This window comes from Pongo abelii, chromosome X, assembly GCF_028885655.2.
Source record: "Pongo abelii isolate AG06213 chromosome X, NHGRI_mPonAbe1-v2.0_pri, whole genome shotgun sequence".
Lineage (NCBI taxonomy): Eukaryota > Metazoa > Chordata > Mammalia > Primates > Hominidae > Pongo > Pongo abelii.
This window is the reverse complement of record NC_072008.2, coordinates 116,307,047-116,320,372: the sequence shown is the minus strand read 5'-3', so window position 1 is coordinate 116,320,372 and position 13,326 is coordinate 116,307,047. Positions and strand designations below refer to the sequence as shown.

Sequence of the window (13,326 nt, the reverse complement as noted above, 5' to 3'; positions counted from 1 at the left end):
GGACTACTATTGAATACATAAATTGGTCCTATTTGCATCAAATTCCCCATTGTCCTGATTTCTTCTCTTCAAAGCCTTCACAATTCCAATCTAAGTTCAGTGTGTTCTTGTTCTCCCCACTCCATTGGAATGGAATGTTCATATCAGCAAGATTCTTATCTGTCTGTCCCCCAAAGAGTAGCTGACATAAGTTACATAACTAATATTGGATGAATAAAGGACTCAGTAAATCAAATTCTAGGAGCCACAATGAACTCTTTTTTCATAAATGAAGTTTATTTACTTTTATAATTACAAATGTAACACATGCTTACTGTAGAGAATCTGAAATGTATAGAGAAGTAGAAAGAAGAAAATAAAAACTACCCATAACCCACCACCTGAAGGCAAACACTGCTCACATTATGTTCTAACTATCTATGCCTGTTTATAGACCAAGACCCTCATCAAGAGTGCTGGCCATGAAGCACAACAGCCAAGGGGAGTGAGAGCAATCAACAACTGAGGGGGTCACCCAGAGGTCAGAGCTAGAGAACCCCCACTGAGGGACAAGACAAAGGCCATAAACAACAGATCAAGAGGTCAGAAGCTGACAACACAAGAACAAGTTGTGTTACTGTAAGAATGTAGTGAGATGGTGCTTGTCAAGAGTTTAGCCCAATGCCTGTCACATGATACATTATCAATAACTTGTTGCCATTATACTATCACTATTATTATGGGTCAAAACGAATGGTTCAGAATGGATACTATAAACAGGGCAAGGACCCTGGAGACCCATTTTAGGTGCTATGAGTTGGGGCATATGGGGCAAGTCTACTGGGTTACAAGGGTGGTATAGGAGTGGGCATCACTCTCCTTATAGGCTCCTCTGCCAGGTGAAATAGAACCAGGGCTTCCTCAAGTTTGCCTGCTGACACATGGCAAGATACGCTAAGGGTTTTTTGAGGTAAGATATGATTTATCCTGCCTAGACTTCTCCCTGGACCAAGAACTAGTACTGGCCTTGGTGGTGACGGGAGTTCAGAACCTCATACACCATACACTCTTGTAGTTCATACTCTGATTGTCAGGGCAGGTCTTAGGCATGTGGGTGAAAGAGAAGGTCAAATCAGCCAAGTGAGAGGTAAGGTGGGATGTGCCTGGAGCGGGAGGCTGAAGGGCGAAGGCAACAAGGTTTACAATGTAGTTGAATGGAATGGGTCCAGGAACCAGTCCTCCAGTTAGCGGTCGAGTCAGATATCACAGGAGAAGATTCCATGGAGTTTTACTTGTTGGTATGGGCCTTCTGATGATGGCCTGTGCTCTGTCCAAGGTGATCATGAAGACCTTCTTGGGGGTCTCCATGCTCTTTCAGGTAGTAACAGCGTTTGGAAACATGCTGGTGCTGGGAGTGAGAAAAAGACAACAGAGGTAAGAGCCACACTTATTATGACAACGGGTGTTCTGCCTGGATAAGTTTTGTGACTTAGCAGATCAAGGCACTTTGCTAATTTATCTCACTTGCATACAGTGTGACCAAGGAGTAGGCTATTCTAATTCCCTAGTGACCTGACTCCACAACACATGTTGCTGTAGATGGGCCCCAGCTCCCAAAAGACCCATTTATTAGAATTGGACTTGGAACAAGGGGAGAATTGGAACTGAACCCATCCAGTTCCCTCATAATGAGAAGAATTAGTACTTCAACTATCCCACGTCCTCAGTAACTTGGGCAGGACATTGCTCCTCAAAGTAGTTAATATACCCAAAATAACTGCAGAGCCATGCTCACTTGATGAAACTGCTGGGGTTTAATGGTCTAGGAGCTCCATGCCTCCCCCTTGCCTCTTCCTGATTCTACTCAAGGAAGCAGGATATATTCCCTGTCGTGACCTCCTCATTTCTCTGCTCAAAAACCTTCAGCGGATTTCCCCCTCATTACCTCCTCAGTCTGCTGCTGAGAGCTCAGTTCATTCCCCATGGCCTCCTCATTATTCCGCTTACAGGCTGTTGGCAGAACCTGGCTTGAGTTGCCTGGGGAATCCTTCTCTTCAGCCAGCTGGCACTCGGTGTACAGAGACCTGTCTATCAGCTCCTTTAGGCTGCCAGCCACCTTCAGGAAGATCCGACCCATTTTGGTGGTAACAGCTTCTGAGAGTCCTTCCAGAAACCTGGTCCGTAGAATGGCATCAGACCAAGACAAATGTCGGGCCAGCAGCAGGAAATCAGTGGCATACTGCCTGACTGACTTTTGGCCCTGTTTGGGATGGCAAAGAACAGCACTGAGGATGTCTATCTCAGATAGGGAGTCATATACGCCCTGGGATCTTCTCAGGAAAGATTTATTTTCATCTGAGAGAGGTTCTCCTACCTCCATTTGCAAGATGAACCACCTCTCTGCTGCTCCCAGATGAAGAGACACCAGAAATGCCATTCTCTCTGAATCGTCCAAAAACCCCTTCATTTGCTTTTCCTCATCAATCTCCATCTCTTCCTCCACAGAGCATGAGCCCCGGGCTGCTTCCTGCTCTTCTAAGAGGTAACAGAGTGCTGGGGTCAACATTCCGAAGGATGGCACTTCCTTTGGTGGTGGTTTCGCAGTTTCAGGAGTTGTGGCAGTCATGTGCGGTGTGGGCTTTGATCCAGAGGCTGTGATGTTAATGTGAGAGGTGGATGCCTCTCCAGAGTCTGTGGCTTTGATTTCCAGAGTGGACATCACTCCAAAGGCTGTCTGTGGTGTGGACATTGTTCTAGAGCCTGAGGCCTTCATTAGTGGTGTGGACATCCCTCTAGAGTCTGTGGCTGTCATTTGTGGCATGGACATACCCATGCCACATCCAGAGGCTGTGGCTCTTGGTAGTGGCATGGGCATCAATCCAGAAACTGAGTCTCTCATAAATGATGTGGACCTTGCTCCAGAAGGAGAGGCTCTAATTGGTGCTGTGGCCATCCCTCCAGACACTGTATATGTTGTTTGTGGCAAGGACATAGATCTAGAGTTCGCAACACTGGTTTGCAACGTGGACGTTGCTCCAGAGGCCATGGTTTCCATTAGCAGCATAGACATCTCTCCAGAAGCCATGACTGACATTAAAGGCATGGGCATTGTTCCAGAGGCCGGGGCTCTCATTAATGGCTTGGACATACCTCCGGAGACTATGGCTGTTGTTTGTGCAGTGGACATATGTCCAGAGGCTGAAGCTCTCATTAACTCTGTGGACACAGTTTCACAGGCTGAGGGTCTCCTTAGTGGTGTGGACATAGTTCCAGAGGCTGGAGCTCTTACTAGTGGTGGGGACACCCCTCCAGAGGCTGGGGCTCGCACTGGTAGTGTACACATGTCTCCAGAAGCTGTGGGCATCATTTGTGATGTGGATGTCACTCTAGAGTCTGGGGCTCTCATCAGTGGCATGGACATCCCTCCAGAGGCTGTGGATCTTGTTAGTGGCATGGACATTGCTCCAGAGATGGGAGCCTTCACTTGTGGCATGGATGACATCATTCCAGAGGCTGTGGCTGTCATTTGTGGAGCAGATATGGCTCCATAAGTGGGGGATCTCAGAGGCGTGGCTATCTCTCCAGAAGCTGGAGCTCTCATCAGTGGTAGGGACATCTCTCCAGAGGATGAAGCTCTTGTGAGCAGTGAGGGCCTCTCTCCAGAGTCTGAGGTTCTCATTAGTGGTGTGGACACTGTTGCAGAGGTCCAGGCTCTCATTGTTGGTGTGGACATCACATCAGAGGTTGGGGAATTCATCTGCATCCCTCCAGCGGTCATGGATCTCATGGGCGACATGGACATCCCTCCAGGATCTTGGGTGCTCATTGGCTGACTGAGCATCTTTCCAGAGGCTTTGGCTCTCATTAGTGAGGCAGGCATTACTCCTGGGTCTTGAGCTCTCATTAGTGGCATGGACATCCCTCCAGAGACTGTGGCTGTCATTTGTGATGTGGACATTGCTCCAGAAGCTGTGTCTCTCATTAGCAATGCAGACAACCCTCCAGAGGCTGTGTCTGTCATTTGTGGCATGGACAGAGCTCCAGAAACTGTGTCTCTCATTAGCAGTGTGGGCATTGCTTCAGAAGCTGTGGTTGTCATTTTTTCCGTGAACATTGTTCCTGAGGCTTTGGGTGTCATTAGTGGCTTGGACAATGCTCCAGAGGCCAGAGATCTCATTTGTGGACAGGACATCACTCCTGAGGCTGTGTCTCTCATTAACAGGGTGGATGTTGATCCAGAGGTTTGGGCTGTCATTAGTGGGGTGGACATTGCTCCAGAAGTCATGGCTTTCATCTGTGCTGCAGATGTCAATCCTGAGGCCATGGTTCTCATTTGTGGCATGGACATTGCTTCAGAGACAGGGGCTCTCATTTGCAGCATGGACATTGATCCAGAGGCTGGGACTGTCAATTGTGGCATGGACATTGTTTCAGAGGCTGTTGCCATAACTGGTTGGGTGGACATTGCTCCAGAAGCTGGAGCTCTCCTCAGTGGCGTGGACATCTTTCCAGAGGCTGTGGCTCTCGTGTGTTGTTTTGCCACGGCCTTCATAGAGCCTGTGGGCATTGCTCCAGAAGTTTTGCCCATTGTTAACTGTGCGGACATTACTCTAGAGGCTGTGGCTGACATTTGCTCTGTGGACATCACTCCAGAGCTTGGGACTGTCATCAGTGAGGTGGTCATGGCTTCCGAGGCTGGAACTGTCTTTTGCAATGTAGACATATTTCCAGAGGCTGGGGCTCCCATTAGCGGTGTGGACATTGCTCCAGAGTCTAAAGCTCTTACTGGTGGTGCAGACATCACCCCAGAGGCTGTTGCTCTCATTGGTGGATTAGACATCATTTCAGAGTCTACATTTTGTGTTGACCATGGGGACATCACCCCAGAGCCTGGGGCTGGCATCGTTTGGGTGGGCATCACTCCAGAGGGTAGGGCCGTCATTAGTGCTGGGGACATTGCTTCAGCATCTGGAGCTGGCTTTGGTAATGTGGACATTTCTCCACCATCTGGGACTGACAGTAGCGGTGTGGACATTACTTCAGAGCCTGGAGATGACATTAAAAGTGATGACATTATTCCAGAGTCTAGATCTGACATGAGCGGGGTAGGTATTCCCCCAGAGTTTTGGGTGCTTGTTGCCTGGGGTGATGTTCCTCCAGAAGCTACAGCTGACATTATCAGTGAGGATATTGCTTCAGAGTCCGTGCCTGACATTAGCAGCGAAGATATCTCTCCAGAGGCTAGAGCAGTCATTAGCACTTTGGACATTGCTTCGGTGTCTTCATCTGTAATTTGCAATGGGGACATTGCCTCAGAGCTGGGAGCTGGCACTGGCTGTGTAGACATCACTCCAGGATTCATATCTTGCATTAGAATTGGGGATATCTCTCCAGAATCTGGGGCTAGCATTAATGGTGTGGACATTGCCTCAGAGGATGAAGTGCTCATTACAGGTGTACACATCGCTCCAGAGGATGCAGCTGGCATTGCCAATGGTGATATTTCTGCAGAATCTGGTGCTACCATTAGCGTTGTGGACATTGTTCCAAAGTCAGGAATTGTCATCATCCCTGGGGACATTACCCCATACTCTGAAGTGGACAGCAATGGGGACAATGTTCCAGAATCTAAGGCTGGCATTAGCAATGGGGACAGTGCCCCAGGGTCTGAGGCTGGCATTAGCAATGGGGAAAGTGCCCCAGAGTCTGAGGCTGGCATTAGGGGTGGGGACAATGCTCCAGAGTTTGGTACTCCCATTAGAGGTGCAGACATGGTGTCAAAGACTGGAGATGTCATCAACTGTGTGGATGTCCCTCCAGGGTCTGAGGCTGAAGTTGAGACTATAGGCAACTGTACATGAGAATGCAGAATCTGTACGTCTGCTCTGGTCTCTGTCATTGGTCTAGAGAAGGCCATCTGCTTGTTTTGGGGCTCATCATTTTCCTCCCTCATTGTATTGTTGAATCGCAGTGAATGTAAGGGTATTGACATATCTGCCACAGCCACAGGACAGTGTGGAGGGAGCCCAAGCGGCAAGAAAATCTGTAAACAAGAAACAAGTTTAGAGGTCAAAAGCCAGTATCAAGAAGATTGGGAAACAGACAAATTGTTCATGGTGGAGACCTGTTTTTATGCATTGTCAGGTATATGGCACTGAAGGTGAGGCTATCAGATTAAAGAAGCTGTGAAGCAATGAACAACTTTGGAGCTGGAGCAAATATCCCTTCTGCCTCTATCCTTTTCAAACCAACCCAGCCTCTCAGTTTGTAAATGCTATCAACGCCAGCAACCTCCGCAGCCAGGAGCCTGGGCAGTCCTGACTCAAATAAAGCAGCAGCACCACCTTCTGGCCAGATATGAGAAATGCGGGTTCCTGGCCTGTATTCTATCCCACGGTAGTACTCACAAGCCAGCCAAGGTACTACTGGCAGGCCTGAATGGGAAAGTCCTTTGCCCCAGGATAATCATTAGTTCCTGGGGCTCATTGAATTCTGCCAGTGGTTTAATCCTCATTTTACTAGTCTGATGGCCCTGAATGTTCTCAGGAAAAGGGAGACATTTATCTGATCAATAAGAGCAACATTCCATGAACTGAAAACTCTGCTTATTATTTTCATTATTCTTATTAATAACAGCAACCACCACCCCATTACCACTATTTATTTATTGCTTCATGTAGTATGTGCCAGGCACTGTACTTTAGACAACTGTCACAACTTCCTATAACGTGAGGGCCTTTGTAAGCATTATCCCATTTGGGTCTTACAATCTCCTGGGCAATAGATATTATTATCCCCATTTTACCAGCTTTCTCAGATTAGCCAGGGTCAAGGCTAAAATAGGGTCACTGCAACAGTAACAAACTGTATATCATTGACTCTGACCCCCCTCCTGGGGGTTGCCTAGTGTTTGGCATCCCTGAGCTTGCATTCAATTATTTCTCTGACATCCCAGATCATGGGTCACTTAAAGCCCAGTCTCTAGCATGTCCAAGTTTCAAGTTTCTCTGATGACATGGGGGTGGGCAATCCAGAGCCTCACCCCTCCAGCCTGCTCCAATAAGCAGCCCCAGAAGGGGCTTTTGGACACAGGGTTTGGAAGCCAATGCAAATATTACACAATGTTGACATGTCCCCACAGCCTGCCCATGCCAAAAGCAGAAAACTTGCTACTTTGGGACAATGTCACAAAAGTCATCAACCTCATGGAATTGTGATTCCATAATAATGAGAAAACTTGCAACAGAAATGCTAACAGTGAACATTTCTTTAGCATGCACTGACTGGCAAACACTCTGCTAGGCACTTTACATGTATCATCTCATGTGGTTCCCATAGCAACACTAAGAGATTTCGGTTGTACTCTTCCTTTATCTTACAAATGAGAAAATTCAGACCCAGAGAAGCTTAATAGTTTGCCTGTGGTCACATAGATTCCTGGGTCCATCCAGTTCCAGAGCCCCCTACTCTTCACCGCTGTGCTATAAAGATCCACCTCTCCCCCTTACTCAGTCATACTACCGAGACCCCTGCCTCTGTCTCCAGCCTGGACAACCCCAAGACGGGTTGTCATAAAAGAAATGCTAGCCTCCTGCTGACACCCTGGTTATTGTAATAATTGTGCATTGGGAAAGATGAGTCAAAAGAGCAGCCATAGACCTCCACCTCCCATCTTCAGAAAAATATCTGAACATGCCACAGTTTCCCACCGGGCAAAACCCAGAAAGATCTTACCTTGCCAGTGACGGAAAAGAGGGAGAGAATATCCTTTGCGCCCCTAGCTCTTTCACTCTGGCCAATTAACTTATACCTCATGCCCAGCCAGTTCATTAAAGTAAGACCCAGTACCAACAGCTGTTCTCTGCAATCTCCCTTTGCTATCCCCTGCCACGCCCCCCTGCCCGCCAGCCAGCCTGCCCGCCCACCCGCCCCGCTGCTCCTGACTTGCTACTGCTTGCTCTGTCTCTCTGGTCCCAGATTCCTGCCTCTATATAGGCTCTGACATTTGCCTCTGGCCGCCTTTCACTTGACAGTCCTCCAGAAGCTCCGCTTTAGCACTTGGCCTATGCAACTCCACCCCTCTTCCCTGTTGCCCCCAACAGTCCCACCAGCCTATGCCCCACCCCACTCTGCCCAAAGAAAAGAGGAGATTGACACAATTAAAAAGATGAGATGAAAAGGGTACTGGCTCAGGAAACAAGATACGTGCCCTCTGCGGTTGAGCAGACACAGGAGTACTGGGACCCAGGCACTGCAACTGATATGACATGGAAGCACAGGCAGAGGGCTCGAGGGAAAGAAACTGAGGCTGGAGATTGAGTGGAGCAGCATCAGAAACGTTCAAAGAGGTTCACGTGCAGGGAAAGAGGGTTTGGGAGGATGGACAGTGGGGGCTGGCAAGAAAACACCTTAATAGAGCCCTGTAATGGTGATCATAACAAAGACAATTTACCCCAGGGTCAGAGACACGGAGAAAAATCCAGCAACCGATATCCCTGCCACAGGGCTAGGATTCAACAGAAAGGCTCCATGGATTTCAGACAGCTAGCAAGAAAAACATACCAGCCTTGAGCATACCAGGTGAGGGCTTGTTCATACAAACACGGCTACAGCCTGCTTTCTAGAACTGGGGCACAAGGTCAGAGTAGAGCTAGCAGAAAGGTTTACTAGAGTACTCCAGTTTTCCTGAACTGGTGCACTCAGTCTAAGGGGAGAAACCCTCAGTCTAAGGGGAGAATTGGTCCCTGAGCCTTGGAAAGGGCAAAGCCTCCAGGTGAAGTTCAAGTAGCCCAGGTATAGGGATATAGAGTTTGACAAGGGAGGCATTCAGGTCGTTATAAACCTCATAATTAACGACCAACAACAACTGAGCACTTGGGCTAAGCACTACACATGCATTATATAATTCCGACCTCCCAGCAACACCTGTAAGGTAGGCACTGAGATCATTCCCATTTTATACATGAGGAAATGGGCTTGGAGAAGTCTATGTGACCACGGTCACATAAAATAATAATAATAATTTTTTTAAAGCCCAGATTTCAGCCCTGGCCATTCTGTTTCCAAAATAATTTTGTCTCTTTGTAATCAGACAAGTGATTAGAAACTCGGAGTACTCTTCTCACTGCCATCTCCCCTACATCCCCACACCACAAACCAAGGAAACTTTCTTACTACAAATGGCTGAATCCTTGTAGTAATACTAACAACAACAACAACTGATATTGCTTGAACTCTTCCCATATGCCAAGAATGGGGCTGAGGGCTTCACCAGCATTATCTCATTTGATCTTGACAATTACCCTGTGAGCTAGATCCTTTAAATTCTCAGTATACAGGTAAGGAAACTGAGCCTCCGTGAGATGAATTGACATGATCAAAGGCACACAGCTCTGTGTGACCCCAGAGCTCACTATAGTATACTACTCAAAAGAAAAATTCCAGTCGCTCTCCTCTCCCTTCAAAGAAAAAAAAAAAAAGTCACAGAATAGCCATTCTATTAACAATGGCCTCACAACTAATATTATTATTATTAACACACCTAACAATTAAAGCTAACATTTACTGTGCCAGGCCTTGTGCTAAGTGCTTTACTTATATGATCTCATTTGACACTCACAACATACTACGAGGTAGGTTCTATTAGCACCTTCATTTTCCAGATGAGAAACCAGAGGAACAGAGAGGTTAGCTAGCTTTCCCAATGTCGCACAGCTACGGGACACTGTTGTTTATGTTCTAATGCAACAATTTTGGAAATAACCTAAGTATCTAATGTTAGAACACAACTTGTTGAATGATTAAACGAATCATGGTGCAATTGTAGCAGCCACTATTGTAGCCATTGAAAATATATTCTAATGTGTACACGAGGATCTGATTATCATAAAGATAAATATGTAGATTTCTGCATAGAAAAAAAATCTGGAAGGATATATACCAAAACGCCAGCAGTGACCACAGCTGAATGATGGGATTAGAGGGGATTTTTAATTTTCATTTTCCTTAACTGTATTTTCTCATTGGTCTATAATGGACCCATAATACGAAAAGAAAATAACTAATAAAAGTTAATTTTATTTTTTTTAAAGATATGTTCCCTAGGGTTCTTTCTCAAGCCTTTTTCACTCCTCTCCTTGCAAGCTCTCTCTAGGGATCCCCGACATCCCCCCGCCACCCAAGCGACGTTTCTACCCCAACAAGCTTAATGGTTGTACCACTTTATTTTGTGTTTAATTTTGGTTTGTTTTCAAAAATAATTTCTTCTTTCTCTAACTTTTATCTATGTTTAGTAACTCCATAAGTAATCTAGGAATATATTCTTAGGATAAAGACTTGAAATCCTCCGTACAGATAAAGCTAAACTCCTGAAAATGCCCCACCCCCCCATCCCCCGCAAGTCCCATTCCTCTGTCTGTTCACAGTTGGGTGTGTCTCCTTCCAAACTTTCTCTAGCTGCAATGGCATTCAGAGTTCATATCATTCAATTGCTTGCAAAACCCAGTGTGTGCAAAGAGCTGCAGTTAGAAAACCATGCTAGCACTGGTCACTCCAGGGTTCCAAGTTCTGACCCATTGTGACTATTTTCATCAGCCTGCTTCTAAGGAGGCTACTGAGAGAGGGTTCTTGCATGCTCAGCCCATGTGAGGCATAGACTTCCGTTCTATTAAAGCCAGAGTCTCTAGGAACACAGAGAAGAGAGGCCTTCTAAGGAAGGAAAAGCCCAGAATTTGCTGCTTAGCATCTCTCAGGTCCCTCACGTCCCACCCTGTCTGCACTGATCAATACGGCTAGGAGGTGTCATGCTCCTGCCGCCTCACAAAAGGTAATTGAGTTTAGGGGATTGCATGGCTAGCTGCTCGGGGAAATAAGAATAAACAAGAGACGGTTCAATATGTCAACAAATAGCTTTCCAGCTGTTGAAAATAAGCCTTTCCCTAGATTCTCAACAATATTCTCTCCCCAAGCCCTAGCAAATAGGCATCCAGATAACTGAAAACAGACAACCTAAGGCTAAAGAAATACCTGGTCTACTTTAGGATCTTCTTCCTTCCTTGATCATTCGGGGAAGTAGAAGCCCTCCCCACTTCCTTCCTCCCCCACAGCCCTGACACTTAAAATGCGCACCGGCTCTTTATAAATAAAGAGGGGGAAATAGCTAGCATTTACTGAGTGCTTACTATGCCAGGCACTATGTTAAACACTTTACATACCTCATCTTATTTATTGAACGATAAACAAATAAAGTGGCTTTTTTACTCCCATTTTCTAAATCAGCTAAAGAACTGAACTAGAGAGAAATTAAAATGAAGTAACTTACCTTGGCTCTCACCGCTGAGAGGGAGCGAAGCTGGGCTTGTCACTCGGGTCTGTCTGACTCAGCCAGTGCTCTTAACTCACAGGAGAGTCACACACTGTCTTCAAGTCTCTGAAGGGCTGTCATATGGAAGAGAGGGTAGGTGTGTTCTGGGTAGCTCCAAAGAAAAGGATTTGACTGTTAGTTGGGAATTATGCTTTCATTGGATGTGCTGCAAATTCCCCAAACAACATGTATATGCATGTCCAACTCTATAGGGAAAAGAACATTATAAGAAGAGCAAACGGAACTGCCTTGCATTAGGTGCCGGCCTGAAGGATCTGTGGAATCAGAGAGAACAGGAGGGATACCAGAGGACTGCAAATGGGCAGTGTCCCAATTTTCTTAAATAAAGAAACTACAGACCAGTATACCGTAAACTCAAAAGCTGTAAGCTTGATGTCAATCCTCGGAGAGATTCTGCTGCAGATTGCGAAGCAGGTAATTTATAAGCACTTAGAACATAAGTGGCAATAGGAGGTACCTAGAGGTGCTAGCAGAACACTCAAAATTAGACCAGGTTCCCAGACTTGCAGCTAATGCAACCCAAAATTTCAGGGACTGATATTGAACTTCCCAGATTTTTATTTTCCCAAGTAAAATCATTAAGAAACAGAACAACCACGAATCATCATTTTCTAAAAAGAAAGGGCTTCCTTTCAACACCAAGAGAAGGAAATAACCTCAGAATAAAGAATAATACATGAAATAGATTTCTCTTCTCTGCGAAACATTTACTACCTAGTCCTCAGGCTTTCTCATTGCGCGGTGGACTGCTGCAATTTTCCTGGAGGATGGGCACTTGTCCAAGGACCTGCTTTAGGGAATCACTCAGAGTTAAAATATCAACACAGATAAGATCGTATACCTGTAAAACAGGAAGTCTTTCTGGCCAGAAGAGAGAAGAACAGAGTTTGACCTCAGCCTAAATGAGGACATTAACACAGATAAAGTATCCACAGGAATGGACAGAGAGAAATAAAAGTTGCCAAGTGCAGATTCAAGCCCTGCTGAGGCGAGACTTGGCCATCACATTTAACCTGTGCCACCCCTTGGACCACATGCCTCTCTTGTAGGAGTAAGTGTCTGATGCCATTAAGCATTTGGACCACAAATCCGTTTCCGGCTTGAGACTCTCCAACCAAACTTCAGACCACTAGTCTTCCCAGGGATAGTTCTTAAAGCAGAAAAATTCAAAACCAGCTGAATACCATTGCCAGAGTGGGAGTTCTGCAACAACCTAGAAGGAGGTCCATAGCCTTGATCCTCTCCTGATTAGCATTTTTAATCAATGGTGTAAATAAGGCATGGACAGGATTCTTACACAAATTCTCTGGGGCTGAGAAGAACCTCTATGATCAGCCTAGCAAGTAGGTTTACATTTTAAGCTCCACGGTTTACAATATGTCTATCTGCATTTGGTAATTTTCTCTCATGTTCTTTGTTGCCAGAGCACTGAGTTTCTACAGTTTATGCACCTCATGGAAAATGCTTAGTGAACATATGCTAGCTTTGCACCCACCCTGAAGTGCAGATCCGATCGTGTTTACAACTACTAAGCATTCATCTCAATCTTCTCTTCTCTCAAATAACTGGTAACAATGTAGACTTCCTTGATGAGAGAAGAGAACAAACTAATGTCCTCTTCTTTACATAATTGTCCCTATTTCCAAAAGACTTTAAATCGGAATTTGACCACATCTGTTGACATTGACCTTGGTTCTGTAGGTAAAGGTAGCACAGTACACAGTACTTGCCATACCCTCTGAAACTGCATTTCTCAAAATAAAAGTGTGATGGGGAAACCCTGCATCAAGTGCTCCCTGGGAAAACTGCTAAAACACAGATTTGTAGGGGGAGGGAGGCTCTACCCACAAAGAGTCAGATTCAGTATAGGTCTGGGGTGACGCCAAAGAACCTGCATTTAACCCAAGTGATTCTGAAACACTAGAGTTTCAGAACCACTGGCTTTGGGGTTCCTACACTCTGAT

General features: G+C 45.9%; 1 protein-coding gene across 1 annotated transcript; it reads right to left on the bottom strand.

Moving 5' to 3' along the window:
* Positions 1-255: 255 nt before the first annotated feature.
* RTL9 (retrotransposon Gag like 9) lies at positions 256-12,050 on the bottom strand. Its single transcript, XM_003779701.2, has 3 exons — positions 11,300-12,050; positions 1,925-6,022; positions 256-1,387 (listed from the first exon to the last, which is right to left on the bottom strand). Exons 2-3 carry the CDS (start codon positions 5,969-5,971, stop codon positions 1,268-1,270), a joined length of 4,167 nt encoding a protein of 1,388 aa, XP_003779749.2. The 5' UTR covers positions 5,972-6,022; positions 11,300-12,050; the 3' UTR covers positions 256-1,267.
* Positions 12,051-13,326: the final 1,276 nt, after the last annotated feature.